The sequence below is a fragment of the Montipora capricornis genome, chromosome 2, assembly GCF_036669925.1.
Source record: "Montipora capricornis isolate CH-2021 chromosome 2, ASM3666992v2, whole genome shotgun sequence".
Classification (NCBI taxonomy): domain Eukaryota; kingdom Metazoa; phylum Cnidaria; class Anthozoa; order Scleractinia; family Acroporidae; genus Montipora; species Montipora capricornis.
The window spans coordinates 21,877,586-21,905,085 of NC_090884.1; the positions used below are offsets into that span (position 1 = coordinate 21,877,586).

The window sequence follows — 27,500 nt, forward strand, 5'->3', positions numbered from 1 at the left end:
ACCAAGACTAGAAAATGTATTGCTCTGTCGCACCTGAAACGGGTGTTCCTGTTGTCAAACAAAGTATGATAGTACTGTCCCTACATGTAAGTCAACAGACATTAATTTGCCACCGTTTGAGCATTTTTTCCATTTCTGATATATCTGTGGCTTTTACAAAAAACTGTCCAGATATAATAAAAGGAAAATTTTCCACATGTAGCGGCGATGGAGATTGAAGAATCCATTTTGAAACATGCTAGAACTTACAGGTAAACCCAGACTTCCAAAGAGAAAAAAACACACAGGCGCCCACTTAGACAAACTATGTGACACTGAAGCCTCCAATGTCAAGCAATTGCATCTCAGCATGGCCTGCATTTAGTCGTAGGGGTTTCTCAATGGGCAAACCCAAGAATTGAACAGGGAAAACTTGGAAGTTTTACTTAATTATTCAGAGCACTGCCCTTGGGATGAAACATTATTTTTCTAGCCTGGTACAATACAAGCTTCTAAGAAGTAGAATTCAGTGAAATGGTTGGGGTTGAGGGGCAGGGGAATGTTGTACCATATCAGACCTAATAATTGTGGTAAAAGTAAAGAATCTGATCCCACTGGCGCGTCGGCAGACACGTTGGCCGACACACTATAAACGCGCTTGGCTCGAAAACTTCTTTCGAATTTTGTTTTTTCTTGCAGTTGGAAGCAATGAACACCTTTGTCAGGAACAACGAAAATGGGTAAGAAAGCCTGCAGCAAAGGCACTGGTTACTGTACAATTTTTCTACACAGTCCTTTGTGTGACAATATGGATCTCATGTATTAAACTGATGGCAGTTTAAATTAACGGAGACGATGTTAGACCTTCTTTTGGCCCTAAGAGATTGCATGCCCACAGATGACTAAATCTGTCTGGCATTGCACAGTGTAAAGTCAGATTGTAAGTATTTTCCTTAGGAAGGAAAGCCTTCAACTTACATGTACTGGGCTTCTAATAGGATGCAGAAAAATATTAAAGATTACGTGAAATTGTTTGGCAGTATTATGCGTAAACATGCATTGATTAATATGCGGAAGTACACCGGATCATGCAGAAATTTTAAAAAAACTTATAGAATTAATAATTCGGCCCGTCCAATGTATTAATTTTACATGCTTATGGTAAATCAGGACTCGAAATTGCGACCAATACCGTCGCTTTGTGACTGAATTTTTTCCCTTTGCGATTAAGATAGGTATCTGGAGGAAGTCGCCAATTTTTAGCCTGTGTACAGCTGCTCGCTCTCTGAAAAAAAAATTGGAAAGAAACGTCTGTGATTTACCGTTGATAATCATGTTCAATACCACGTGATTTTTCCTGAAATATGTGGAAAATGATTTGATTGGTTATTACCCATCGATCATGAAATCATTGAAACAACAAGTTTTGATTGGCTTTTATTTTTATTTTCTCCACATCAACACCACCACAACCACCACCACCGTGTTATTTTACGATGAGTTCAGGTGCGTGTGTACTTTGCGCACGGTAAAAAAATATGAATAAAAATCTTTTTGATGGTCAAAGAGGTTTTTTCTTTTAAAGTACGAGCGGAATTGTTATCTATGGAGTGGAAATCAATTCTACGTACATTAATTTTTTTGTAGGAATTGTTGCCATCACTAAAGAAACGAAAGCGTTCCTGGCGAATCTTCACGAGGTAAATATAGCGCTATTCAAAAGATTGTCTACTTGAAAACGTCTCCCGCTATCCCTTACCAGTCCGCAATGTAATCCCAACGCCTTACTCGGACCAGCCCAGCCATTCTTAAGAACAATCTATGAAGCGTGTTACCGTGGAAGATTTGAGATGTGGAAAATAAAAGCTCATCCGCAACGATCTGTGCGACTCTGAAGATCAGAGCCGAACCCGGTTGGAAGATTTGCAAATACATCCTTTCCTTTAAAGAGTGTTTCTATGCTATGAAGCCAAGGTATCTTAAAAACTATCGGAGACGCTCTTCAATGCACGTTTGAAATCTACCTCATTGACCACCATTTTGAGAATTAGCTCCAAAGAAATATGAGCCATGCAAATTTTGGTCAGCGTAGATCACTTAATAATGTTGCAAAATTATTCAGGAACATGATTTCGGAGAGCAGGTGGCTGTACACAGGCCACAGGCAGACCACTCTATGTGTTCGTGGTTTAATAAATGTTTAATATATGAGCCAAGAGAATCTATGGGTTATGAATAAAGCTCTGAAAGCGCTTCAAATCTACCAATCAGCGCTTGGCTTCCCGCGGCAGCCTGCCGCCGTTCAAATCCTGATTGGTACATTTGAAACCGTCTGCATTCCTTGAATTCCTTTGGTCGCTGAGTTTGGCACCGATCATATTGAGAAAGCTGTCGATTTTCTCAGAAAATGTTGGAGGGATGAAGCTCAAATTCGGGGAAGAGATAGACAAAAAACTCATCTAGGTATCAAAGATCCGTCACCATTCAGGTGAGATCTTCAGTAATTTTTGAGTTAATTCCAGTTTGAAGTAAAGGATGTCGCGGCTGACGGCCTTGTCTCCCACTCTTGTCTTAACCGTCACGGGCCAAAAGTAATTTTGCTATAAGACGCTTTAGACGGCCCAAGATGGCGAAAAAACACCATACATGAATCGATTAAGGTTTCATTTAACTTTATTGGGATATTCAGACCGAGATTTGATTTAGATGTGAAATGTTCAGAGCTTTATTCATAACCCTCATAGATTCTCTTCATTTCATATAAACATATATTAAACCACGAACACATAGAGTGGTCTGCCTGTGCACAGGCTACCAATTTTCAACCAGCTTTCGCCACTAAAATAAAGCAATTATTGGCATTTTGCCAAAAACTTTTGCTAAAAATAATTATAAAAAAAAAATTCATTTCTCATTTTTAATTTTGTTTCAATTTGGTTGGACCACGATCCATTCCCTCCACCATTTTAATACCAATTTCATACAAGCAGGCTCCTATTCTGTTCATCACAATGGCTGTTCGTACTTTTACAAATGATGCAATTTAATTTGCAACTACAACTTGGGGTAAATTTGATATCTTGTTGCATTTTTTTTAAATTCAAGCCTAGGGTGTTTATATGAAAACGGTTTAACTAGAGTCTACAGTAGGCTCATTGCTGAAAAATGCGTGGAATTCGACATCTTGTGAAAGAATCAACGTTAAAGAAAATATTAACGCATTTCAAAATAGTTAATCTCTTTGGATTGTACATGTATGCTTGTGAGGATGGTACAATGTAATCAGCTGCTTTATCACTAATATCAGGCAATTCTGTTTTATGCGGAAAATATTGTGATTATGCGGAGGATGCAGATTTTTGGGAATTATGCGAATCTGCATCGCCGCATCCTGTCAGATGCCATGCATGTAAGTTAACAATGCATGGCCTTTTAAAACCACAGAGGCAAGCAACCTACCTCTATCCATCTGATCGTTTGGACTGGGCCTCACTCCACCAAATGGAATTCTTAACAGGTCACTAAACTGCAATAGTCATCAAAAGTTTGATATGCTAAGCACAGAACGGTTTCTACTAGTCTGTCAATGACTTGAACAGTGTTGTAAGAAAAAAAGAAACATTTTGCATTGAAAATTATTGATTAACTGTACCCTGATACAGCTTGACATCAAACAAGAAATGTCATTTTGAATCACGAGTCAAAATAATTTAATCTGTCTTAAAAATTAATTTTTTTTGTCACCTTCAACTCACACATACCCAGAATAATAAAATCAAATTATTATTATAGAGGACAATCAATCACTAGACCAATTAAAGTATTTTACATTGAATGACAGTCACAGTAATTGAAAGGTTGACCAGCGTAAGTTCATTGCAAAAATGGAGCTTAATTTTTCCCTACACTAAAAGTTATACAAATTCATTTACTAGTTTAAACTTACTAGTTTACACTTTACAAGCTATCACTTCTTGAACAATAGTCATTATTTTACACGATTTTATTCATATTTTAGTAGTACATTGTATTTCATTAGTTAGTTTTTATATTGTAAATTATTTCTGAAAAGCCATTTCATTGGAAATTTAATAAAGTTTATTATTATTATTATTATCATTATTATTATTATTATTATTATTCCTCGAATAATAGCCGTCCCTCGATTAATCGCCTCCCTCGAATAATCGCCCACCTTTGACCGAAATACTTTAAAATAATCGCCCCCCTCCCCCTCCCCTCGCCATTTTCTCTTTCTGTTATCCCCACCCTCTCAAGTTTAAAATTGGCAACTTGGGTAACAAACAAGCTTTTACTTATTTTTTGATTACCGTAATCAACGAAACTAATTTGAAGTACTAAACAGCCCATGTTCGGTTTATAGTTGATTAGATTACTTTTTTGATTTAATGGTGTAATAAAACAAAATATTTAAAGGCACGACCCTCTGTGAGCAATATTTGAAATATTGGCCTCCCTCGAATAATCGCCCCCTTTTGGTGCGAAAAACGAAATAATCGCCCCCAGCTATTATTCAAGGAAATACGGTACTCAAGTATGCATGGTACCCACAGATATAAAATAGACATGAAGAAGTTCATTTGTCATAATTATTTTAGCAGTAGAAAGAACTTTCCAAGTGAGCCACATCAGATTATGAGTTGAAACAGTGGGATGTTTTACACAACGTCCGCCAATAATTTGGTACTACACTAGTCAAAAAGGCGAGAAATGTCTAAAGCCCCTCCTGCCCAATAGCTATCAATGCCTGCAAAGTTGACAGTTAATGACTTGCTCTGCAAACAAAAGTTTCAAGTGCTGAAGCGCCAGACTTACATGTCCATATTTTTTAAGACTTCGTACATGTATTTCCTACCCTATTACTACATGTACTTTAACTTGAACAGTTTTGTTGTCTATTGTGCTACTTTTAATTACAAACATTTCTGTTATTTATACACATTGAACAACTATGAAATGACGGAATCAGATATTTTGTTGTGAACTGTTAGTCATAGAAATACAGTACAGTAACTGTATACTCTAATGTTACTTTTATTATGCCGTAAAGTTACAAGTTGGCACTGAACTTTGTTTAAAGCCAGTAGATCGCTTGAAAGAGTGTTGATTGTTCGATTGTTTCCTTCCATGAAGTGTATTTGTATGATACGCCATTAAAATTGACATTAAACCACGCCCAGTGAGTATTTTTAGTGATCCTGTATTATTAAAGCAGACACCTGTATTAAGTGGCCAGTTTCTCAAGTCCCGAGGGTGGCCGTTATATACAGGTTCGACTGTATCTGTCTTGCACAGATCTGTTTGTGATCTGCTCCAACTGGAGCTGGGAAAAGTCTGACCTTTGAACTAGTCCCATACGCTTTTGATTGTTTACTTGGAGAGGATTCCAATGGTATCGTCTTCCTAATTGTTCCACTGATTTCACTCACGAAAGATTTGGTCTCTAGCCTCAAATGCCGTGTCATTTGATTGTCATATGTTCAATGTATGAGAAAACATATTTAAAATCTTAAGTATAAACGGGTGTTTGGAAGTCCCGAAGTGAATGGAACAAAAAAATTTTAAAATGCATGTGTATTCAGTGGCGAGAGTCATTGCATTGCTAAATGGTAAGCTTACATGTAAGTTTCACTAACTTAAAGATGTATCTTTTAATCTCGATCTAGCACGTCTCCTACCTGATCTTTCATGAGTGAAATCAATTGACTTTCTTGACGATTCGAAAGCGCGCGCTTTCCCTTACTTGTTAATCTTTCGAATTAGTGTTTCGTTTCTATCAGCACAAATTGAGACAAAGTGTTGCAGGTCCAAAAATACATGTACCACTGGAGATCTCCTTTCCAAGCGGTGACTCGAGATTAAAATAAGCTTTCGTTTTATTTCATCTTATTTTGTTTCTGATACCTTTAGCACAAAGTCAACAAACAAACTCACTCACCAGTTCAAATGGGCTGAAAGAAGGAAAACCATCCAAGGGACTACTAGCTTCATGCTAAACATGCAGAAACACAACAACAATAAACAAATCTTAACTGAAAAAAAAAAATTGACAAATGTGCAGTAAATACCAGTAGGAAAGCCACACCCCAAGTTTAGAATCTCAAGATTTAAAAAAAAAAATTCTCCATGGGAATTCAGCCAAGTCCACATTACAGGTGTACCTTGACCTTGAATCGATCATTCAACTTGCGGGCTATTAAAATAAGGCTCAAATTTTAACCACACATTTTAACCCATTTTAACCCTTGTCAACTTCTTGGAAACAAGACTGATTTTCCTTGTGAACTTTTCCCCTGTAATGTTGATGGTTCATTTGTTTACCTTCTTTGCTTAGTAACCAGGCATTTTGTTTGTGGAAAGAAAGCTTGTTCAAAGCACACTGAAAATAAGTCAACAATTTTTATCTACAGGCATGTACTTTAGAATCTAGAAAAACTGCACATTTTGCTTGTGAAAGGGAGGTCAATAATTTATTGGACAAATTTGCTGACCTAGAAAAAGTGGGCCATTTCCCAAAGATTATATGCAGCATCTGATGATGGTTAGTTAAAAAATACTTTCTTTTTTGGGGGGTTTCAGGGTGATTATGGGAATTCTTTCAGGATGATAAGCCGCACCCCTGGTGAAAAGATGTGACTTATTTAACTATCACAGTGTTTACAGTACTTTGTTTTATATTGTGAATTGCTTGAAAAGCTGTCAATTAATTAAGGGTTGAGGGTGAAGGTACAAGTCATTATGCTGTGGATAGCAACCAACATGCACATGTTTTATACAAATGTAGTAATCAACATTTATGCATGTTAGTGAAATTGTACTTTACCCATACCTCGTGTTCAATATTGTCCATTTCTGTAGACGAATAAGGTCCTCTAAGCATTCTCTCTCTCAGTGATTGTGAAGATTCAGGAAAGTGTTCCTGTGGTGGCTGCCCTAATGCTAAATTAGGTGGGATATCAATGCCAGGGGTACCTAATTATGAGAAAGGAAACTACTTAATTTTATTTCTTTTGTTTTGAGCACAGTATATACCGGTACATGTAATTTTGCATTGTAGATTCTATGTTTTTTCTTTTTTAAAAGCAGATTTGACATGACTGCCCTTCCATTCATTGGGCAAACAAGCAAATTATTTTGTAAGCTTGATCTTATTCTTTGAAATGTCAAAATATCAAACTCATTAATAATTCATAAGTCAGTCAGCAAATTGCATTGCCCCATTCTGGTCACACAGACCAGTTTGAAACCCAATGAAATACACTAATAAAAATTTATTGTTGATTAATGAATTTCAAACAGGAGTGACCTTTGAAATCAATAATTTCAAACACACGTGTTTTGAAATCAATTACTAATATTTCAAAAACAAGTACAAAATGGCTCTTAACCCTTTCACTCCTGTGGGGTTCCCCATTGACGAGTTTATCGTCTGGCGTTAGACAGAGTAAAATCTGTAAGTCTCAGTGGCCCTTACAGGAGTGAAAGGGATAATTCTGACCATTTGTTTTTATAATGCTTAGAATTCGGAAAAGCACAGGCCACACAATCTTCTTCCTCCTTCCAGCTTTTAGGGGGTCTAAATCTGCTCGCTGCAGTCTCCATCCTGATACAGCAACAAGTGCTTGCTCACAGTGCTCACATGCTTCTGAGCAACCATGAGGCGTTATAACTTCTTTTGCTGGAGAAGTAATTTCAAAAACTTGTGTGTCATGCTTCATTGGATATCCAAACCCACGAAAACATTTAAACCACTCGGCCAATGGCCTCGGGGTTTCAAATGTTTTCTTGCGTTTGGAAATCCAATGATCGAAGCATTGCAACTTGTTTTTGAAATATTACTACAGATGAGTAGCACAATCATGATGTACATTTGGGAAACCAGTATCTTGAACGAACACTTCAGGCCATATCTCCGCTCGTAAAAAGTGCTAGCCACTCACATTTCGCAGATATGCTTCTTACATGTTAAGTAACATTTACTGTGTAGATTAGCGAAATGGGTCGCTTAAGTTTAGAATAAACGGATTCGGTTGTCCACTTTAGGGACAAAAAATGGCGCGTCACGCGTAACACGCAAACTAGTAAGACAAGCACAACAAAGTTCTTCAGACGGCTTGTACTTTATTCCTCACAATGAAATCGACAACATATTTCACATACACAATGTTGCAACCAGTAAATAAAAAAATTGTGGTTAATTTCTCACCAATGACTGAGAAAAGAGGGCAAAAAGCACAACAGTCTTGAGCGTCACGCTCCTAAAATCTTCAGTGCTGTTTTGCAATTTGCGTCTGTAACCCACGGATGTTTTGTGGTTAGGCAGAATAAAATATAGTTCGAGAATGCTCATTTGTGGTAGTTGCTTTGGAGAAAGTTTTACCGAAAATTTCTCAGCACACGAGAAGCCAGAGCATTTTTTCTCAGTCTGAAACACTTTGTCCGCCATTACAATTTGCCTTAGGACCAAAGCACAACTTCGCAAAATGTCCTCTGTATCTTGCTTGTCCGAGCGGGTTAGACAGAGCGGGTTATAATCCAACCCCCCCCCCCTCCCCCCCCCCCCCATGGATGAGGTCCATCAGAATTCCACTGGTAGGAATCTTTTTTCAAAGGCACCGACAAAAAAGTGAAGGGGTAGGAAAGGTTTTTTCAAAGGGTTCCGACAAAAATCCGACCAGTAGGAATCTAATCATCCATAGGGGGGGTTCGGATTATAAATGGAATGTCCCAGCTCACATTACAAAACCCAAACAAAAACAGAATGCTCACCTCATGTACAAATTACACGCCAAAGCTCAGAAAGAAAGAATTCAAATTGTGAAAGAACGAGACCTCTTTGTGAGTCTGAAACACTTCTTGACGTTCAGAGGTTGACAAAGCGAATTTAGAGCGTGAAAGAACCAAAAGTTTCCCCTTGCCGATCTGCCATTACCTTTCAAAACGTTCCCTCAGAGCAAGCTTTGCTACCAGGCCTTGACTTGTTTTTATCCAGTTAAACCGGTTTTTTCCAGACTTCAGCCCATTTTGCCCTGTTTTTTGCAATCCAATCCAATTTTGTTTTTATCCACCAACATGGCAGAAATGACCACTCACGGAATGTGTGGTCACATTTCACACAAGGAATGTCACACATTTAAAGGTATGAGTCATCAATTTCTACTTATACAATTTCTACTTGTACATTTTTTTAATCTAAACTGAATTTCCTTGTAGATGGTTTGTCTGAATGGTATCTTCAGCCAGGGAAATATAACTTTAATAGGGTCCACTATTTAAAATAATGTCCACTTCTGGGCTGAGCTCCGGCAAGCAAGGTATTAGCTTTTTAATTAAACAAGGTTTTTTATTGGGCGATTTCAACATTAATTTAATGAACTACCAACACCATCATTCTACGGGCCAATTTCTTGATGAAATGTATTCTAATATGTTACTCCCTTTGATTACACGTCCCACACGTATCACCCCTCACACGGCTACTTTAATAGATAATATTTTTGTGAACAATTTCTTTGTTCGTTCGAGAAGTGGTTTATTGTTTACTGACATCTCAGATCATCTTCCTGTTTTTTCTATTCATTCGGACAACACTCTAGGACATCATTCTAGACAAGATCCCATTTTTGTCCGAGATAAGAACCCAATTAATCGGTCCAAGTTTGTTGAAAAACTTGAGGGTGTTGAGTGGTCTTCACTCGCAGGTTACAATGATCCACATACTGCATACACCAGTTTTCTTAATAAAATTACCAAAATATACAATGACTGTTTTCCTGTTAGGAAATTGATTCCGAAGAAGAGATCTATTAAAAAACCGTGGTTAACTAAAGCTCTTCTCAAGTCGATTAAAAGGAAAAACAAACTTTATAAACAATTCCTTCATAAACCGACACAGAATAACAATCTACTCTATATAAGTCTTTCAAAAACAAATTAAATCACATTTTGAGATCGGCTAGACGATTATATTATGAGAAGAAATTAGAATATGCAAAAGCAAATACCCATGCTACTTGGAAAATTCTTAATGACATCTTGAATCGGAAGAAATCAAAGCCTAAAGTAAACTCAATATTCACATCTGATGGTCAAGAAATATCTGATCCAGTTATCATCGCGAATAAATTTTGTAAGTACTTCTCCAGTATTGGTCCTAACCTTGCAAAAGAAATACAATCTCATCCTTTTTCTCATAAAGACTTTCTTTCAGGATCTTTTGCAGAATCTATCTTTTTCAATCCGGCAACAAAAGAAGAAATTATTGTTATTGCTCAATCATTTGCATCCAACAAAGCTGCGGGTTATGATAACATTCCAATGTCCCTCATAAAGGAATCTATCCAATTAATCTCTGAACCTTTGGCTCACATTATTAACTTGTCGATTGCTCATGGCATTGTACCAGATCAAATGAAGATAGCACGGGTAATACCTTTATTCAAAGCTGATGACCAGTCGTTGTTCACTAACTATAGACCTGTTTCAGTTCTACCTAGTTTTTCCAAATTTCTTGAGAGAATAATTTATAACCGTTTAAATGATTATCTAACTAATTTAAATGTCCTTTGTGATGAGCAATATGGCTTTAGGAAAAATCACTCCCCTACACTTGCTTTGATTGATTTGTATGATAAGATTTCCTCTGCTTTAGATCGTGGTGATATAGCTGTTGGTATTTTCCTTGATCTCTCAAAAGCATTCGATACAGTTAATCATAATATTTTATTTGACAAACTTGAACACTATGGTATACGTGGACTGGCCTTAAAATGGGTAAAAAGCTATTTTTCTAACAGATTACAATTTGTAGATTTCAACGGTCATGTTTCTTCTCGCTTTAATATATCCTGTGGGGTTCCTCAGGGCTCTATTCTAGGGCCTTTATTTTTTCTTCTTTACATTAATGATATAGCCAATGCATCTACGGCACTACAACTGATTTTATTCGCGGACGATACCAACGTTTTTCTGTCTGGTAAAGATCCTGATTATTTGGTTAATCAGATGAATATCGAGTTAAATAAGTTGTCAGTATGGTTTAGGGTTAATAAGCTTTCACTGAATCTTAAAAAGACCAAGTTCACAGTGTTCAAACCAAACCAAAAACGTAGAAGTTATAATTTTCAAATTTTGATAAATAAACAACAAATTGATCAAGTTAAAGAAACAGTCTTCTTGGGTGTGATCATCGATGAAAACGTAACCTGGAAGTCTGAGATCTCTCATGTGGCTAACAAAGTGTCGAAATCAATTGGAATGATACAGAAATCAAGTTTTTATTTATCTTCATACTCTTTACGTGTATTGTACTTTTCACTTGTTTATCCTTACTTCTTTTACAGTAATATAGTTTGGGCGTCCACCTATAAAACTAACCTTGTTCGTCTGGTAAAATTGCAGAAAGGAGTGGTGAGAATCATAGATAAATCTCATTTTAATGCTCATTCTGACCCTATATTTAAGAAACTTGGAATCCTAAAATTCCATGATCTTAACCTGTTACAACTTGGTCAATTCATGTTCTCCTATCAAATTCGAACTCTTCCTCCCAAGTTAGCTAGCAAATTCACTCTAAACAGTCAAATTCACACATATTATTCGAGAAACTCTCATGCATTTCGTCTGCCTTTCTGTTGGACTAACATTAAACAATTTTCTGTTTTCTATCAGGGACCTAAATTTTACAATTCTCTTGACATTGATATAATGAATTCTTCCTCAACAGCTTCCTTCAAGAAAGCACTTAAGTCATTCTTTTTTAACAACTATTCTGAAAATTAAGTATTTTGTTCTTCCTGTGTCAAATTGTTTTCACCCTGTAATTTTACTTTCACAACTGTTTACATATTTCAACACCTTAATTAAATGACTAAGTGTTTGTAATTGTATGCTTCATTACCAACTTGTAAGTTCAAACTGTTTTTAATTTCCGTTCATTACTTTATATTTCAACAAGTTAAATAACTAAATGTTTGTAACAATTGTATTCTCCGTTGCCAACTTGCATGTCAACAATAGATAGATGCTTTTACTTGGGGAGGCCTAATTTACATAAGCTTAGTAGTTTCTTTTAGGCCTCCTCGCCACCAATGTAATTCAATAATTTTTCTTTCCATCTTCTCTTTTTTGATTGTTCATATTTGTATTTTAATTTCTTCTTTCTGTGGCAAAAAATAAATAAATAAATAAATAAATAAAATAAATAAGGTTCACTACAATGGTCCCAAATAACCTAGGGTTTAGTCCACTGGTCATGCCACCATGATGATAACAACGTTTTGACTGGTGTTAGGAGTTAAATTTTTTTGGAAGTCCTGAGACCCTTCTATCTTGCTTTTTGTATGTTTTATATAATTTTGCTTACATACATGACTTGACTGCATAAAAATTATGTGTTGCCTTGATTTAAGCGGTTGCTGTTGTTGAGAAGTTGTTGAGAAGTTAGAGAGTAGTGTTTACCTGCATCTACAGTGAGTAGTGGGTGTTATTCCACCCAAGCATATACATGGTTTTCACCAGATGTCACAACAGCCATGTTGGTGCACAGAAAAATAGAGAAAAAAGTCTTTTGGGAAATTGACTCTATTATAATGCAAAACATGAGCCATAATTTGCTATTGTTTTATGCACCAACATGGCCGTCTCATCACGTGATTGAATCTATCCATATTTACAGGGCGTGAACAATCGATGAAATCAATGATCGGAAAATCAATCGATCAGTCAATATCAATCGATTAGTTATTGTTAATTGGTATCAATTGGCATTGGTCAATTGATGGCCAATCGATAACCGCATAAAAGTTGTCATGAACTTCATTGATTGCCACCGAACTCAATGTACGCAGTGCGTATGGTATTTTTTTAAACCCCAGTAGTAATGTTTGAGATTATAAAAATTTAACCATGAAAACAGTGTAAGACACAAACAAATTTATACACACCTTGCTCTAATCCAATTATGTCTTTACAAGCACCAGAAGAGATGAATTATCCAGGTTCCCAAGAGTGATTTACAGAGTAACACAGAGCAAGTTTGGCAGACAAAGCGTGGTTACAACCTTGTTCCCAGGAAAATCACCTGAACACTAATTAGCTTTGATTTCATGCTGACAGGTCAACTGTGTACTGACCAATTACAATAAAGTTCAGCACACACAAGCAAACCTCAAAACCACAAACTAATAACACCTGTCAGATTATTTCCGGACTCTAAATTTTTCGTTTATTACACAAGTTTGACCGTCAAAGTTGTGTATTAAACAACTTTGACGGTCAAACTTGTGTAATACACAACTTTGACGGTCAAACTTGTGTATTACACAACTTTGACCGTCACTTTTGGCGGTCAAAGTAATGTAATACACAAGTTTGACCATCAAAGTTGTGTATTACACAAGTTTGACCGTCAAAGTTGTTTAATACACAACTTTGACGGTCAAACTTGTGTAATAAACGAAAAATTCAGAGTCCGGAAACAATCTGACAGTCCAGAAACAATCTGACAGGTGTTCAATGAGATTGTTGCTGTTTTCGGTGGGTTTCCCATGCCTGACTGGCTTCTTCCTTGCTACACAATAACATTTCACGGTTTTAAGGGAAAGCAAGTGAGTGTTAAAACGCACTTGCTGGTTGCAGAATGAACACTCTGTGCCTTGTGCCACGTTTTAATTTTCTAATCGCGCGCTTCCTTTCGCAAAATTATCGCAAATCATAAATAGCAAGTACCGTATTTACCCATGTATAAGTCGACCTTTTATGGCCTGAAAAGAAGCTCCAAAAATCGCCCTCGACTTATACACGGGTCAAAGACTTTGAGCCAAGTTCCAGCTAAGTAATTTATTCAAACTTAACATAATAATGTTTTCTTGGGCATAACGAATGCAGTGTACAAAAGCCGACAAGACTTCAAAATGAATGACAAAAGACTTCAAAACAAATGTAAGCAATTCCAGTTGAAATGAAAAAGAATTTGTCTAACTCTAAATGTTGAAGATACCCACAAGCACAAATATGAAATAGACACTGGAAATTTTCGTTTTCCAAAGGCGGAAAGCTCAAAAAGGCATTTCTGTTTCTTCAAATAAAAACTCGATCGTTCAACGGCTTAGTAACCTGGCACTATACCTCGTGTTTGCGTGCAAGCATCGTCACTGTGTTGCGTGAAAATGCTGGTTGGTAATGAATGTTTTTTATTCTTTATACAAACCTTGCTGACTTAAATGCTTTTGCAAACTTCGTATTGTTTGGTTTATGAGTTTTGTTTTGTTTGTCATTTGAGAAATTATAAGTCAAGGACCAATTAAACCTTGAACATTTTCGCATCGTTCGCAAGTTATTTTCAAAGATTGACTCCTGTTTCCTGTGATGTTGTGCTTATCTTCTAAAGCCCTTTATCCTTGAAAAACAAAACAGGGACCGAAACAGGTTAGTTTGAGGTTTACATGTTCGATTTTCTGAGAACTGTTTCGTAACTCAAGGACAAAATGCCCGCATATACAACAGATGCTGAACCACAAAACTATTAAGCGCTCGAGGCTCTGATTTTTTTGTCTCCACATTTCCAGAAATCGGAGAATACAAGATTAGTGTCCCATGATTATTAAACAAAGTAATTAAGAAATTGCTTTTTTTGCCATCAAAAATGGGGGTCGACTTATACATGGGATCGACTTATACACGGGTAAATACGGTATGTCCATTAAGCGACGTAGCTATGATTTTTACACTTTCTCACCCGGGTTACCTACTAGATTGTGATGTCGACCTCCACGCTGTGTTTCACTAAAAGTATGTAGCCCTCAACTGGAAAAGATTTATGCCATGTTGATTCTTCAGATTCGCACGTTTTTGCCACGTGAATTATAACAATTGATGACAGTCGATATTATTTAATACCTCGATTTTCATCGACCATTCATTGTTATTGATAATCAATGACAATCAATAATCACAAAAACTTACGCGATTGATTGGCCATCAATTATTAATATCAATCGATTAATTGATATTGATTGTCATCGATTGTTATCGATTGTCAACGATCATCGATTTCATCAATTGTTCAAGCCCTGATATTTAATGTAAATTATCCTTTATTAATCTACATATAAATTTGTTTAACCTTGAATTTGAGGAGTGACATCAAAGGGAAATCCTTGGAAGAAATTCTGGAATATCTGCTCAAACTCCTGAAAAAGCTCCCCTTCACTGCACCCCAGATCATCTTGATGCCCATGTTGTACACTCCATCCTTCGTGATTCATGGGGCGTTGCTGCCATCCATAACGTTCTTCAAAATCCTCTTGAATATTTCTACAGAATTGCATAAATCACAAAGATTAGGCAGCAGAAAGAGAAATCGTTTACGCCATCTTTCAAGTTGTTTTCCACATTTACCATGAAATCTTAATAACACATACCTGGGTATGTCGTTTGGACCTAATTCCTGTTTAAAAGGGCCGAATATTGATCGGAAAAAATCAATCAAATTGAACATCTCCCGATAACAAATGAGTTCAACAAAGAAGAAATTGCGTTGTGAAACAAACAATCTGGATCCCAGTGTCTTACCCTGCATCCAAAATTAACCGGTCAGTTGACAAAGAGAGAGCGCTAAGGCGAGCTACATTTTCAAGATGGCGGCTCCTCATAGTCCAAAATCTCCGAGGACTCCTCGAATTTCTCCTTTGTCGCCACGTCAAAGCGATTCTAAATCGAGTAAGTCGAGTATTAGCATGCTAAAAATTTACATATATTTTTTTCGTTGTCGAACTCTGGATATATGCTGATTTATTCTTGTTTGTAAAGTTCTTTGGGATGCCGAGATGGACAGCGATGCACTGTTTTCCAATCACACCATAGAAGAAATCCGAGCCGTGGAACAGAAGACAAGGTTTGTCTTGACACTTTTCTGCCAACAGTTGGCAAGTGAATTGAACTCTGTTTTACTTTTTCGGCAGGAGTGACATTGAAAGGAAGAAAGAGGACTTGCGCTTAATGGTTGGGTGAGAGAAACTTGAACAACTTTTGTTCCTTATTAAGCTTAAGTTGTACCGGGAAGTTGTATATGTAAGTAAGATATTAAACATGTTAATTTTGTTGAAAATGTATTCGAGATATAGCTTCTTCGTTGTACATTTTCCGGCTGGTCTTTCATATACCGGATCCGGAATAATTAATGGCCATGAAACAAAAGAATTCGAACAAAGCAAACATAATATACATTGTATAAGCGAAGTCTAATAAATCCACGGCCCCATAAGCTGTATTAGTTTTAAAACCCACCGTGTTTTAAATAAAAGATGTTGTTGTTGTTGTAAATCGGAATAACAATGGTTCTTTTGTCCTCAGCGATTTCCGTCTGGTATATGAAAGTCTACCCTATTATTTTTTGTGTAGGAACATTTTTGGGTCCAATTTCTCTAATGGAATCATAATTGAATTGCCACAATGCATACACGCTTTGTGAGTGTGGCTCTTCCAAAGAAATATTTGCTGATTTTAAGCCCGGGTGGGGGGAATCCCATGTAAAAGGACGGGGGTGCTCGTAGGAAATGTTGAAAAGAACCATCAAGAGGTACCAAGATGCTGTCTTCTAGGCATGACATGAATTCTTTTCTTCCCTTAGAAGTACCAAATTATGGGTTTTAATTAGACAAGATAAAAAATTAGTTAATAATATTGTCAAATGTCTCCTGTCATAATAATTATTGTTCGGCTCAATACCCTAAAAGGTACTGGTAAAGCTCCTGCTGTGGGCCTTTTGAGGCTGAACACCCTAAGAGGTACCAAAACCACTTTTTTATAACCCCCAGAGGGATTTTAAGCACTTTAACCCTTTCACGTCCAAACCAGCCTAAACCGGCCAGACGTAGTATTTTACACGTCAATGTAACACCAGACAATTTTACTCGTCAATGGTGAACCCCTGGGAGTCAATGGGTTAATTAAACTCATCGCCAATAGATGAGCTTGGCCCGGATGGTGCAAGTATGAAAGTGGGAGGTGGTGCCAAGCAAAATACGAGCCTTGAGCAGGATGTGCAGGTATTCAGGGCAACCAAGAGAGTGGCAACCACCCAAAGCCTTTGCCCCTGCAAGGTGCTTGGAAAGGGCGAAGGGCCTGCGAACAAGGGGTGACGTGGGACCTGTGCCAGATCCCAAACCCATCCAAGCACCTTCCCCTAGCTCAGGAAGAGACAGAACTGCAACACTTATGCAACTACCGGTATTCTTAAGGCTAAAAGCCACTAGTGCTTGGCATCACAATTTTGCCGGGTAGCAAAAATCTGCAACAAACTGAGAGGTTGTGCCAGTGCCTTGTTCACATACTGAGACCAGCGCCATTGCTGACCGCCTAAGGCCCAAATAATAGGTACACCAAGCTGCACAATCGGCATGAAGCGAGCCACATAGGACCTCCAAATCCACAGGGCAACACAAACTGAGGGAAGCGTCAGACTGAATGCATGAATCAAGGCCTAGAATGTGCGCAGGGCAACCCTAGTATAATGGCTGCATGATCCGAAAGGTCCGCAGACATGATCGCCTTGCCAACAAGCAGAGCAGTTTGATTCCATAAGTCGGACAGCATTAATCCATGTAAGCCAGACAAATTCTATAGTTCAGTGACAAAGAAGGTCAGATAACACCAGCTTCAGGAACAAGAGGCACAAGGTGTCAAACGATGGGAGAGGCGACGCCCATGTCTCGGATGTTGATCGAATATAAGACTGATAGGCATTGCTAGACCAATGGCCCAAGACTTGAATGAGGTGGTCAGGGATGCCACGACTTGTTGCTATTGTGGCCACACCAATATGAAAACTGTGGTTGGAGAAGTTCCCTGGGACTGTGGGACATGCCAAAATTTCCCTGATCCAACCGGTAAGGATAGCGTGATATAGTCTCCAACCATCTTGAAAAAGGAAGAGTTGGCCACCGGAATTGCTCCGAACTACCAATTATGCCATGACTGCCTGGAGAGCACAGAGAGGAAAGCTTTCCCTGTCAATGTGGATGAAGCATTCTTTACGAAATTGGTTGGTCTTAGAAGCTTTAATCCTCACTGGCAAGCAGGCAGGATAGGAAGTCTGAGTCTACGGAAATGTCCTGAACACCTAGGTGAAGATCATGGGAGAAACTGGCCAGATTGGTAACTGTAACTTCTGCTGATCACAAAAAAACCTGGTCTGGAATTGAGAAATTTAAAGGAGTTAAATATAATCAGCAGGATGTCTTTAGCGATTGGCAATCGTTGAACTTGTGAAGATTCCTGGCTTTGTTTGATTCCCGTACTACCCGCTGTAAGTGGAGACAATTGACCAGGGGGTCCGGGAAGCCCTCTTCAATGTGTATGGAGAGAACCACTGAAAGATAGACGCGCCAAAAAGGTGGCATACAGGGATGAGGTTCATTCGTCGGTATGCCCAGAATGCCCATTTGAGTACAAAAGTTGACGAGATTCCTCTGGCTAGACTGCCAAGCCCTGAACCAAAAAGAACTGGCACAGTTGCTCTAAAGATGGCTGGTCAATTCCTCCAACAGCTGAGATGGGATAGACACTGGTAGCGAATGATCCTCTGGCGCCAGCCTCCTTAACCCTATCATTGGGTTATGGGGAATGTGGATTCTGGACTTCAGACTACGGAATCGAAACTGGTTATTTACCAAGATATTGTAACGTTAAAAAAAACCCACTGAAATGCTGTGAACTTAAAGGAAGTCGGCTAAAAATACCCCTCAAACAAAGTGTAGGCTACCTATAGTCTCTTGTTTTAATAACAAAATAACAGTGACAATGGAAAAAGTTGTCTTGGACTTTTTATCAACCTCACACAAAAATTTCTCAAAGTACACTTCAAGGATTTGGAAGTGCACTGTGATTGGTCCACATAAAAAGTTGTTTGTCTTAAAGTGGTACTATGATCAAATTTTTACCCTTTGATTTTTTGTGTGTATCACATAGAATTCCATGAAAGAACAAAAACGCCATTTACCGTTTGCAAATATCTTCATTAGTTCCGGAGATATTTAAGTTTGAATAATGGGTAAAATATGCAAATGAGCAGACTGATGACGTCATAAACTCAACCCAATATTATATTGAGTATATAAATAGAGCGACCTTGGCCAATTTGCAGCGCAGACCATTGAAACTTGGTAGGCTAATAGTTCTACGGGAAACACACCTATTGCTGTAAAAAATTCTGTTCCCATGACAACTCACTCTTTTTCAGTCCCCACCTTAACTTGATTTCAATAATTATGTTAGTGATTTTCAGCTTGAAAAAACATTTAAAAAGGCCACAAACTCGAGGTAACATATATGCTTGCTGGATCATGCATATGAAGTGCTGTTAGCAAAATATCAAAATGGAACAACAAAGGTGGCCAGAAAAGCTTTTAATATGGGGGAGGTCTGGAACGCAGTATGATAACATGGTAACAGAACTGTTAAGCTCATATTGTGGAGAACATTTAGTAGAATCTTCCTGCAAAAAATCAAAAATTTCTGATAAAAATTGGCTAAGATATCTCTTTTCATCATATTTGAACAAAATTTGGTTGTCTTGAGTGTATGACGTCATCACTTGGCTAATTTGCATATTTTAAAAACTCGAATATCTCTGGAACGAAAAGAGATATTTCAAAAAAGTAAACAGCATTTTTCTTCTCATGCAGACTACTTGTTTATGTTTCAAAATGGCTTAGATAGGAAAGATGCGATTTTCGTCATACATGTAGTACCACTTTAAGTAGCAGATGTTTGTTGGGGATGAATGTGTGACAAAGCCCTAACGACAACTGCATGGGAGGCTACCTTTTTCTTGTCCTAGTGATTTCTTGTTTGGCCATAATACACCTGTAATTATAATAAACATCTTATCAACTGAGCTACATGTAGGTCAGTCTGTGTTAAAGAATCTTGACCTTGGTAGCTGGCACTTACATTGCTGCATTCAGTCAAATCTAACAGCACTGCCCCCATGTATGCAATTCATGCTTATTTTTGTATCAGGCTGTGTAAAATAATTCATTGTTCTTGTCAAAACAGTCTTTGATAGTTACGTTCATTATTTTCTTCAGGCCTTTTGCATAAAGCGCCTGTGACACAGTCAAGGAACATAATTCTTCACGTGCTAGCCCTTGTTTTGTAATCAGAGGAGATTGCTGGAGATGAAATATACAGTATGTAGTAATTTTGAATCTTGTTCTCCCAGGGAAAGATATCGGGATCTTATTGATGCCGCTGATACAGTTACCGAGATGAAAATGTGCAGTAGTCAGGTGATGTATTTCTTCAAGTCATTGAAAAAAGATGGTTGATATTGTTGTACATACATGTACATGTAAATACAAATTATTCCCTGTCATTGAGTTCTAGGTAGTCTTTTATTTGACTTGAAGTTGCCTTAAATTTTCATCAGCCTGTTATTTAAAATTATTTTAATTGTGCCTTGGATACAGTGTAATAAAAATTATATATTTTTAATTTTTTTACTTGTACACATGTATGTTGTTCTGAAGAGAGCATTCTAAACCTTCCCTTGCATTTTTTCAGGCCTCAACAGCGTCAATTTTAAGAATGTATTTCTCCAAACAGAAATCTCAGTTTTCATTCATTTCAAAGAAAAAAAAAGTTTTAGAAATGGCTCAATGCCATTTTGTGGTATGGTTGGTAGAGTGCAACTGACAACAAGAGAGAGCTTGCCCTGCACGTGCGTTTGAAGTTTGAAGTTATGCTGAGGACGCGAGCACCTGACGATGAATTTTCAATTTTCTCTCTCTATAATTATCCGCACCATTATCACCAATTTAATAAGGACTGATGATACACACTTTCCGTGCCGTGCGACTTGGAGTAATCGCGAAATTATTACAATAACAACAGGAAAAAATATTTTTAGACAACATTCTTATGTACAGTGTATTTCACCAAACCTTTGACAAGCGGTTTGCGAAGTTCGCTTCAAAATTGGGAATTTCATTATGTAACTGTCAATCAAATGGCAAACTTTGAAACGAACTTGGGAATTTCACGCCGAACCTTGTGGGAATGTGGCGAAGTACACTGTAATTTCATCATTGCTCTCAGTTGTTGTTTTGAAATGAGTGCCTTCACCGTGCAAGAAAAGGCAATTCCAAGTTTTCTTTGACAGAACATTATTGAAAGCTGGTTAGAATGGAAAGGACCATCTCAGATAGGAAAGGAACTGTTGATATTTTTGTTTGCAGAGGGAATATCGAAGACAACATTGAAGGAAGAAATAGCACTCGGTCAGCGCATGCTAAATGATGTGAATATTTATATGGAGTTTTGTAAAAGCCAAAACAAACTGGTAGAGATTAACCTTTCAGTGTTTGCCTGAAAATGTTCCATCGTGTGCATCGATCAGCCGCAGCTTAATGCAAGAACTTGGTTTATATCCTCTCCAGAAATTCAGCATTATTTCACAGGAATCACTGACTGTTGTCATTGAAAATGAAAATAGACTTATCCAGTATCTAGCAGCCTGCGCGGACAACGCATTTTTGTGATGAGTATTCAGTGTTCATTCCCACGAAGTCTGGCGTGAAATTCCCAAGATATTTAATGAAATTCCCAAGTTTGAAGCGAACTTCGCAAACCGCCTGTCAAAACTTTTTTGAAATCCACTTTAAAGTCAGTGTTGTCGTCCTGGCTTTAATAAGTTCCCTACTTCAAGGGATGGTTAATTTTGTGTGGAAACTACAGTCATGTACATGTACCAGTCCTGTAGTTTTGTAATAGAGTGCAGGTTATTATTAATTTAATTATTATTGCATAAATTATTGTTATGTATATTGTCCTTTTTTTTTTTCGGTACTTAGTTATGTTCCCTTTTGTTGTAGGTGACAAATTTTGTGCATGATATTCAGAAGCAGTGTAAGGAGCTTCATTTATCTCACAAATGCCATGGTGTTGGTGGCACACAATCAGCAGTTGATGTTGGAATGTAAGTAATTAAAATTGAAAGTTGAACTTGAATGTGATGTGCACTCAACAGTTACTCCACAACCAGGAATGATATCTCCATGTATTGACTGCACAATAACTAAGGCTTTTATAGGTAAACTCTGTCTATTAAAGTAGCCAGTTGTACAGGTTCTACTACAGTGCAGACCAGAAATAAGCATCCTATGCAGACGCAAAACGAACACACGTTTTTGCGCACATGCGTTTTTAAACTATGTTTTTTCTTTTATTATTCAAACTCGTATTTTGCTGTGATGTTCATTATTCAACAAAACAATAGACAGACGATAAAATGAATATTTCATTCCTGTGATCAACGTACCGGAACATTTGAATTGAAGAGCGGTGGGTGTCAACATGTCTTTGTGAGTTTCGAAACGAACCAACAGAGTTTAAATTTCTTTTCACATTCACTGAATAAAACACAATGAAACTCTTTTGTCATCCCATAGCTGACCCCTGATCGTTATTTTGACCTTTTCGCTGCCAAAACTGGAGTTTGAATAGTTGACCTAATACCAAGATGCCTGTCAACAGGGAAAGTAATTATGTAGACGCAGCTTCTGACCTATCCGCAAATTCTTCGCAATAAAAGCTTGTAAGATCAAAGTGCTTTCCCGAAAATTTGTTGCGCTTAATTATTTCGGGAAAAAAAGAAAAAAGGAAAGCAGTGCTACTGAGGAGTTTTTGTAACATTCCAAGTTTTTCACGAACTTCAAATACTGAGAATGGCACCACAGAGGTCGTCATGCGTGAGATAACTGCAGCGAGGCTCCGATAACCGTAAGTAAACATACGGTGGACGGTGGTAAAAGCAGACCAAAGGGAAGTGCGTTCTGTTCCGTAATTTTTTTCACTTTCTTCACCATCCATTTGCCGGCACTGAAAGGTGCTTGACAATGTATCTTTGAATGAATTTGGCCGTCTGTCACACAGGGTTTCGAATGTGATGTCATGCTTTGAACTTTCACCGCATATGCCTCCAGCCAACCCGCAATAACTTTTCTCTGTAAAACTAAACTAAAGAAAGAAATTGATGCAGCAGATACATGTATCTTAAGGCTTTTGTTTTCAACTCCGAACGCATTCTAATGAATCTTAAAACCAGCCTCGTTGGTCAAAAGGACACAATGCCGGTATCCAAGACGCCTTTGCAAATTTCTTGCACGCACGAAGACAATCAGTTTGAAAATAATACTCAACAAAGTATTACACGTGGTGTAAATGGCATTTTGTTTGCGAGTATATTCCTTATTTCATTTTCCATGTGAAATTGCTTTTACCGCATTTCACGGCGCCGTTCGTTCAAGTCTTGCTTCACAATTTTATATTGATGATTTTACATTGTTGTCGATCGAATGATCGTCGATTTTTGTTGGTAAAAGTGTTCAAATGGAAAATGGCCCATTTCTGCATTTTAATCACAGGGAAATATTATTCCCCTCATTATGTTATTTTTTGATGCAGCGAGAAGCGAAAGTAATTTTCAAATGTCAGAAATTAAACATGAAGTGGAAGCGAGCGCATTTCACTTGGAAACGTGCGTTGCAATTTTGTCAAACCCTTCACTACAGTTGACACAGCTATTGTGTTTGCCCTGAAACTAACAAAAGAGCCTAAACAATGAAAAGACAATGGGCCAATTCATATGTACTAATTATCTTTGATGAAGGCGCGTTTTCGGTGCATGTGTTACAAAGGCAGACACGTGTGTGCAATCTTCTTATGCTCGTTTCGCGCACGTTTTTTGGGATGCTTATTCTGGTCTGCACTGTATGTAGCAGGTAGGCATTGTGCATGCTCTTTAACAGTTATGAATGAGCGAAGGCACGACGTCTGGGTGAACCCTCAAATGATCCCCCCCACTTGAAAAAAATAACTGGAACGCTGCAGTTCAATACCATGCACCGAACTCAGTGCCTTCTGTTTTTGTGTAACACGTATCACAGGCAACCCAGTTTACACTCATTGAGCATCTAGTTTGCTGAAAAATAGAAGTTTGAAACTTGCTAGAACTGCCTATGATTGATTTTGGGAATTGTGAAAATTATATTACAGTATTTCCAGCAGCTAGACTCTAGTCTGCAGGGAACCATTTTAGGGCTCAAAAATCTCCAGTTGTTTCGGTGTAAACAAACGATAATTTGATAAATAAAAACAGAAAACAAGAAATTTTTTTTTGTTTTTTGTTTTTCAAGAAAAGTGCATGGCTGTCCAGATTTTTTTCAATATTCAAATCACCCTTATATACTGGTCTCTCTACTTTTCCGCAATGTCACTATCTGGCCAAAAATACATTCGTATCATGTGACAGCATCCTTAAATATCTGATATACATGTACAGTACAGCAATTTCAACTTAATATTATTTATGTTTTTGGAGTTTATTATTTTTCTCTTTTTTTAGCACTTCACAGACAAAAAGTGGCTTTTACGCCATTGCATCACAAATGAAGCTTTTGGTTGATACTCCAGAGAAGGTGTGTATTTTCTGTGCAATCACAATATTGGAATTTTTGGCTGTCTCCTTGAGGAATTTGAATGTGCCAGTATTTTTGGTTACTTATTAAAATTAGCTTACAGTGGCTTGGCAAATACAGTTGAACCTCCACCCAAAATGTCAACCGTAGGTGGTTGCTTACGAGAGCATAGATCATAAAATTAATTATTGAGTCAATATTTTGCCTCATTAGCATAATTATGGTGACTTACCCCATACACCAATGGTTATAGTATCTAAACCCACTTTATAACTTTTAGTAGTCCAAAGTACAGTGTATTAATGCTATTAGTGCTATCATGGTTCATCTCTGACAGACTACCTAATATAAAGGCAAACAGAGCAAGTCTCATGATCAGTTACAAATTGAATCTTTAATGTTGTCTAACCGTGAAGGGGAACTGAACATGATTTTCAATGTGTACTGTAATAAGGATTGGATTGCTTGCATTATATTTGACAGCCATCTTACATTGTACATAATTATTACTAACTGGTGATTTACATGTTAACAAGCTTAAAAAAGTAGCACTAGACATAGACCTCAGAAGAGTCTGCACTTCTTGCATTGGTTGGTCATACAATTGCGAAAGATGTTCAAGTGATAACTGAGTTCTTGAGAGAACAGGCAACAAGGAATCAGTTCTAATTTTCTGTAATAATTATTAGAAAACATTTAAGGTCGTATCTCTTTAATAGGACTGATAGAATCCAGTGTATTGTGCATTTTTTCTTTAAATTTTTTATTCAGTCTAAAAAGTCAGTTTCCAGAAAAAAATTGGGTACTTCCCATTTAGATATTTCCCTCTCCTGTACTACTGAGGAATACAATAATGTTACAATGCCTTATTATCCAATTTCCGCTCTATTACCTGTCAAGTGCTAGCTTACGGGAGGTTAAGAACAAAAGAAATTTTCAAAGTATTAGCTCTATAAAAGCGATTGCAGTCGCTTAGGAGAGGTGATTGCTTGCAAGAGATTCCAAAATCATTATAGTGATTTTACTTATAAACTTTTGGTATTTTGGAAAAATGGTCACTGAGGAGAGGTGGTTGCAATTGGGGGTTCGACCGTAATTATTTACATTGTGTATAATGTATTTGAATTTTACTTCTCCTGTTCACCAACCTCTCCTCTCAACAGTGATTATAAAATACACAATATTTTTTGTCTAAATATATGTAACAAAATTAATTACTGTTAGTTGAAAATAATACATTCAACCCTTTAGGTTTGGAGTGCATTAGAAAAAAAGCAGTATCTCAAAGCAGCTAGGCTGTACCTTTTCTCTCATCATATTGTCAGTATTCTTCACATTGACACTGGGGATTCTTCAGCACCTAAGTTACTGGTTAGTGAATTTCTTGTTGGGTTTAGGGTTAGGGTTAGGGTTATAATAAACTTTGCATTCATAGTGGTAAGATACAACTTGTTAAATTTGTGACATTTTATCTTGAAAAAAATGTTATTTAGCTTCTGATATTTGTGGTTGTAATTTAATTTATCAATTTTGTCGTACATCAGGCATGTACTTCTCTGCTTTGAGCTTACGTCTACATTAAAGGCATGCATGTATATTAAAGACCTTGTGTTAACTTCCTTCCAGTGACTTTTGCATTCATGTACATTGGCATCTGCTATTAGAAACGGTTTATAATATTTATGTAGTGCCATAACTGTAAGAAAAGGGTTTGAATTTCCAGACCTAGAATAAGGTGGAATATCACAGCTCATACACTGTACATGTACATTCACAAACTAATTAGTGTTAAGTTACAATAATATTCCTAAGTTAGGGAAATGTCAACTGAAATGTGTGGCTTATCAAGAACCAGGAATGTGTCTTGTGTCTGGATTGTGTTGCAAGTACTGTGGGTCTTTACCTGCCTTGCACCTGGCAAATAAAAAAAATGCTGCACAGTACAAGGTCACTGTATTTTAACTTTTTCTTGCCTGAGGGGCCCCCCCCCGTGACAGAGTAGACAGAGTAAAATTCTGTAAGTGTCACTCTTCTGGGGGGGAAGGGGGGGGGGGGAACGGTTAAAATGCAGTAATGTATTTACCTCAAAGATCTTTGTAGTATACAGCAATTTGCCACTTCCACCATCTCTTCAAATCGCTTGACTTGGTTCCATGGTAATCAGTGATCCTTCATTTTTCCTATGCATGACTTGAATAAAAAGGCCCGAAAAGAACATCAGCCAGAGAGAGTTTAAGCAACAGAAACAGCTCCGTTTGTACGTGGAAAAAGTAAGTGAAATATTAAGGAAACAGATATCATTTGCCAAAGCGGACATGGATCGCTTGAAAGAAAACCAATTTTTGGTGGAAACGTGCCCAAGTGTTGCATGAGGGTGTTATTTCGTCATTCCGAGTGATCTCCAAGTGTGAGGAAGAGTATCCAGCATGGTTTTGTGAAGGGAAAACAACGTTAATCCCAAAGCCTGTAGACTTTACCAGCGACAACCAACGACCCATCACTTGTCTAAACACACTTTATACGTGGTTCACCTCGTGTTTGCTTGTCAGAACAAACCAGCATTTGGAGGAGTACGATCTAGTAGAGGGTTGCACAGAGGGGTGCGCATGCAGGATGCACTGAAACAACAGACAACTTGTTGATCGATAGAACAGTTGCGCTGGATTGTCACAGGAGTAGTGTGGCCTTGATTGATGTAAAAAAAGCGTAGGATTCTGTAAACAATAGTTGGTTGAATGGGGTGATGATATTACACAGGTTTCCCACATGGTTGCTGTGTAAAGTCATTGCCAAACTGTTTAAGAGTTGGAACACCAAGGTAGTGGCGATCACAAAGAAAGGGAGACAGACCTCCGAAAGGATTAAGTTCAACAAAGGGTTACAACAGGGGAATGCATTGTGCCCGAGGCTGTTCACCGTATACTTGAACCCAGTTGCATAGAAGATCAGAGCCGCTGAAGGATATCGAATGTCCAAGCCTATTACCGGTAACAGCAAGGTTACAGGTCTCTTCTATAGTGA

The 27,500-nt window shown here is 37.6% G+C and overlaps 2 protein-coding genes across 4 annotated transcripts in view; one reads left to right on the forward strand and one right to left on the reverse strand.

Annotated features, from left to right (window-relative positions):
• The window catches only part of LOC138039081 (uncharacterized), a 54,288-nt gene extending 38,718 nt beyond the window's left edge, over positions 1 to 15,570 (reverse strand). Inside the window, exons 1-4 of the mRNA XM_068885253.1 lie at positions 15,423 to 15,570; positions 15,125 to 15,315; positions 6,830 to 6,972; positions 5,939 to 5,992 (exon numbers count right to left, since the gene is read on the reverse strand). Of these exons, the coding sequence (XP_068741354.1) occupies positions 5,939 to 5,992; positions 6,830 to 6,972; positions 15,125 to 15,315; positions 15,423 to 15,499 (465 nt within the window). The 5' untranslated portion in view covers positions 15,500 to 15,570. The remainder of the gene's footprint in view (positions 1 to 5,938; positions 5,993 to 6,829; positions 6,973 to 15,124; positions 15,316 to 15,422) is intronic.
• Positions 1 to 27,500, forward strand: part of LOC138039076 (conserved oligomeric Golgi complex subunit 1-like) — a 66,894-nt gene that overhangs the window by 7,527 nt on the left and 31,867 nt on the right. Inside the window, exons 1-7 of one of the 3 annotated variants that reach the window (XM_068885244.1) lie at positions 15,624 to 15,720; positions 15,811 to 15,895; positions 15,963 to 16,007; positions 20,225 to 20,291; positions 21,876 to 21,979; positions 24,407 to 24,479; positions 25,731 to 25,850. In XM_068885244.1, coding sequence (XP_068741345.1) covers positions 15,639 to 15,720; positions 15,811 to 15,895; positions 15,963 to 16,007; positions 20,225 to 20,291; positions 21,876 to 21,979; positions 24,407 to 24,479; positions 25,731 to 25,850 — 576 coding nt within the window. In that variant the 5' untranslated portion in view covers positions 15,624 to 15,638. Of the gene's footprint in view, positions 1 to 15,623; positions 15,721 to 15,810; positions 15,896 to 15,962; positions 16,008 to 20,224; positions 20,292 to 21,239; positions 21,282 to 21,875; positions 21,980 to 24,406; positions 24,480 to 25,730; positions 25,851 to 27,500 lie in introns of those variants that run through there. The other 2 variants (XM_068885246.1, XM_068885245.1) reach the window with 2 other exon arrangements.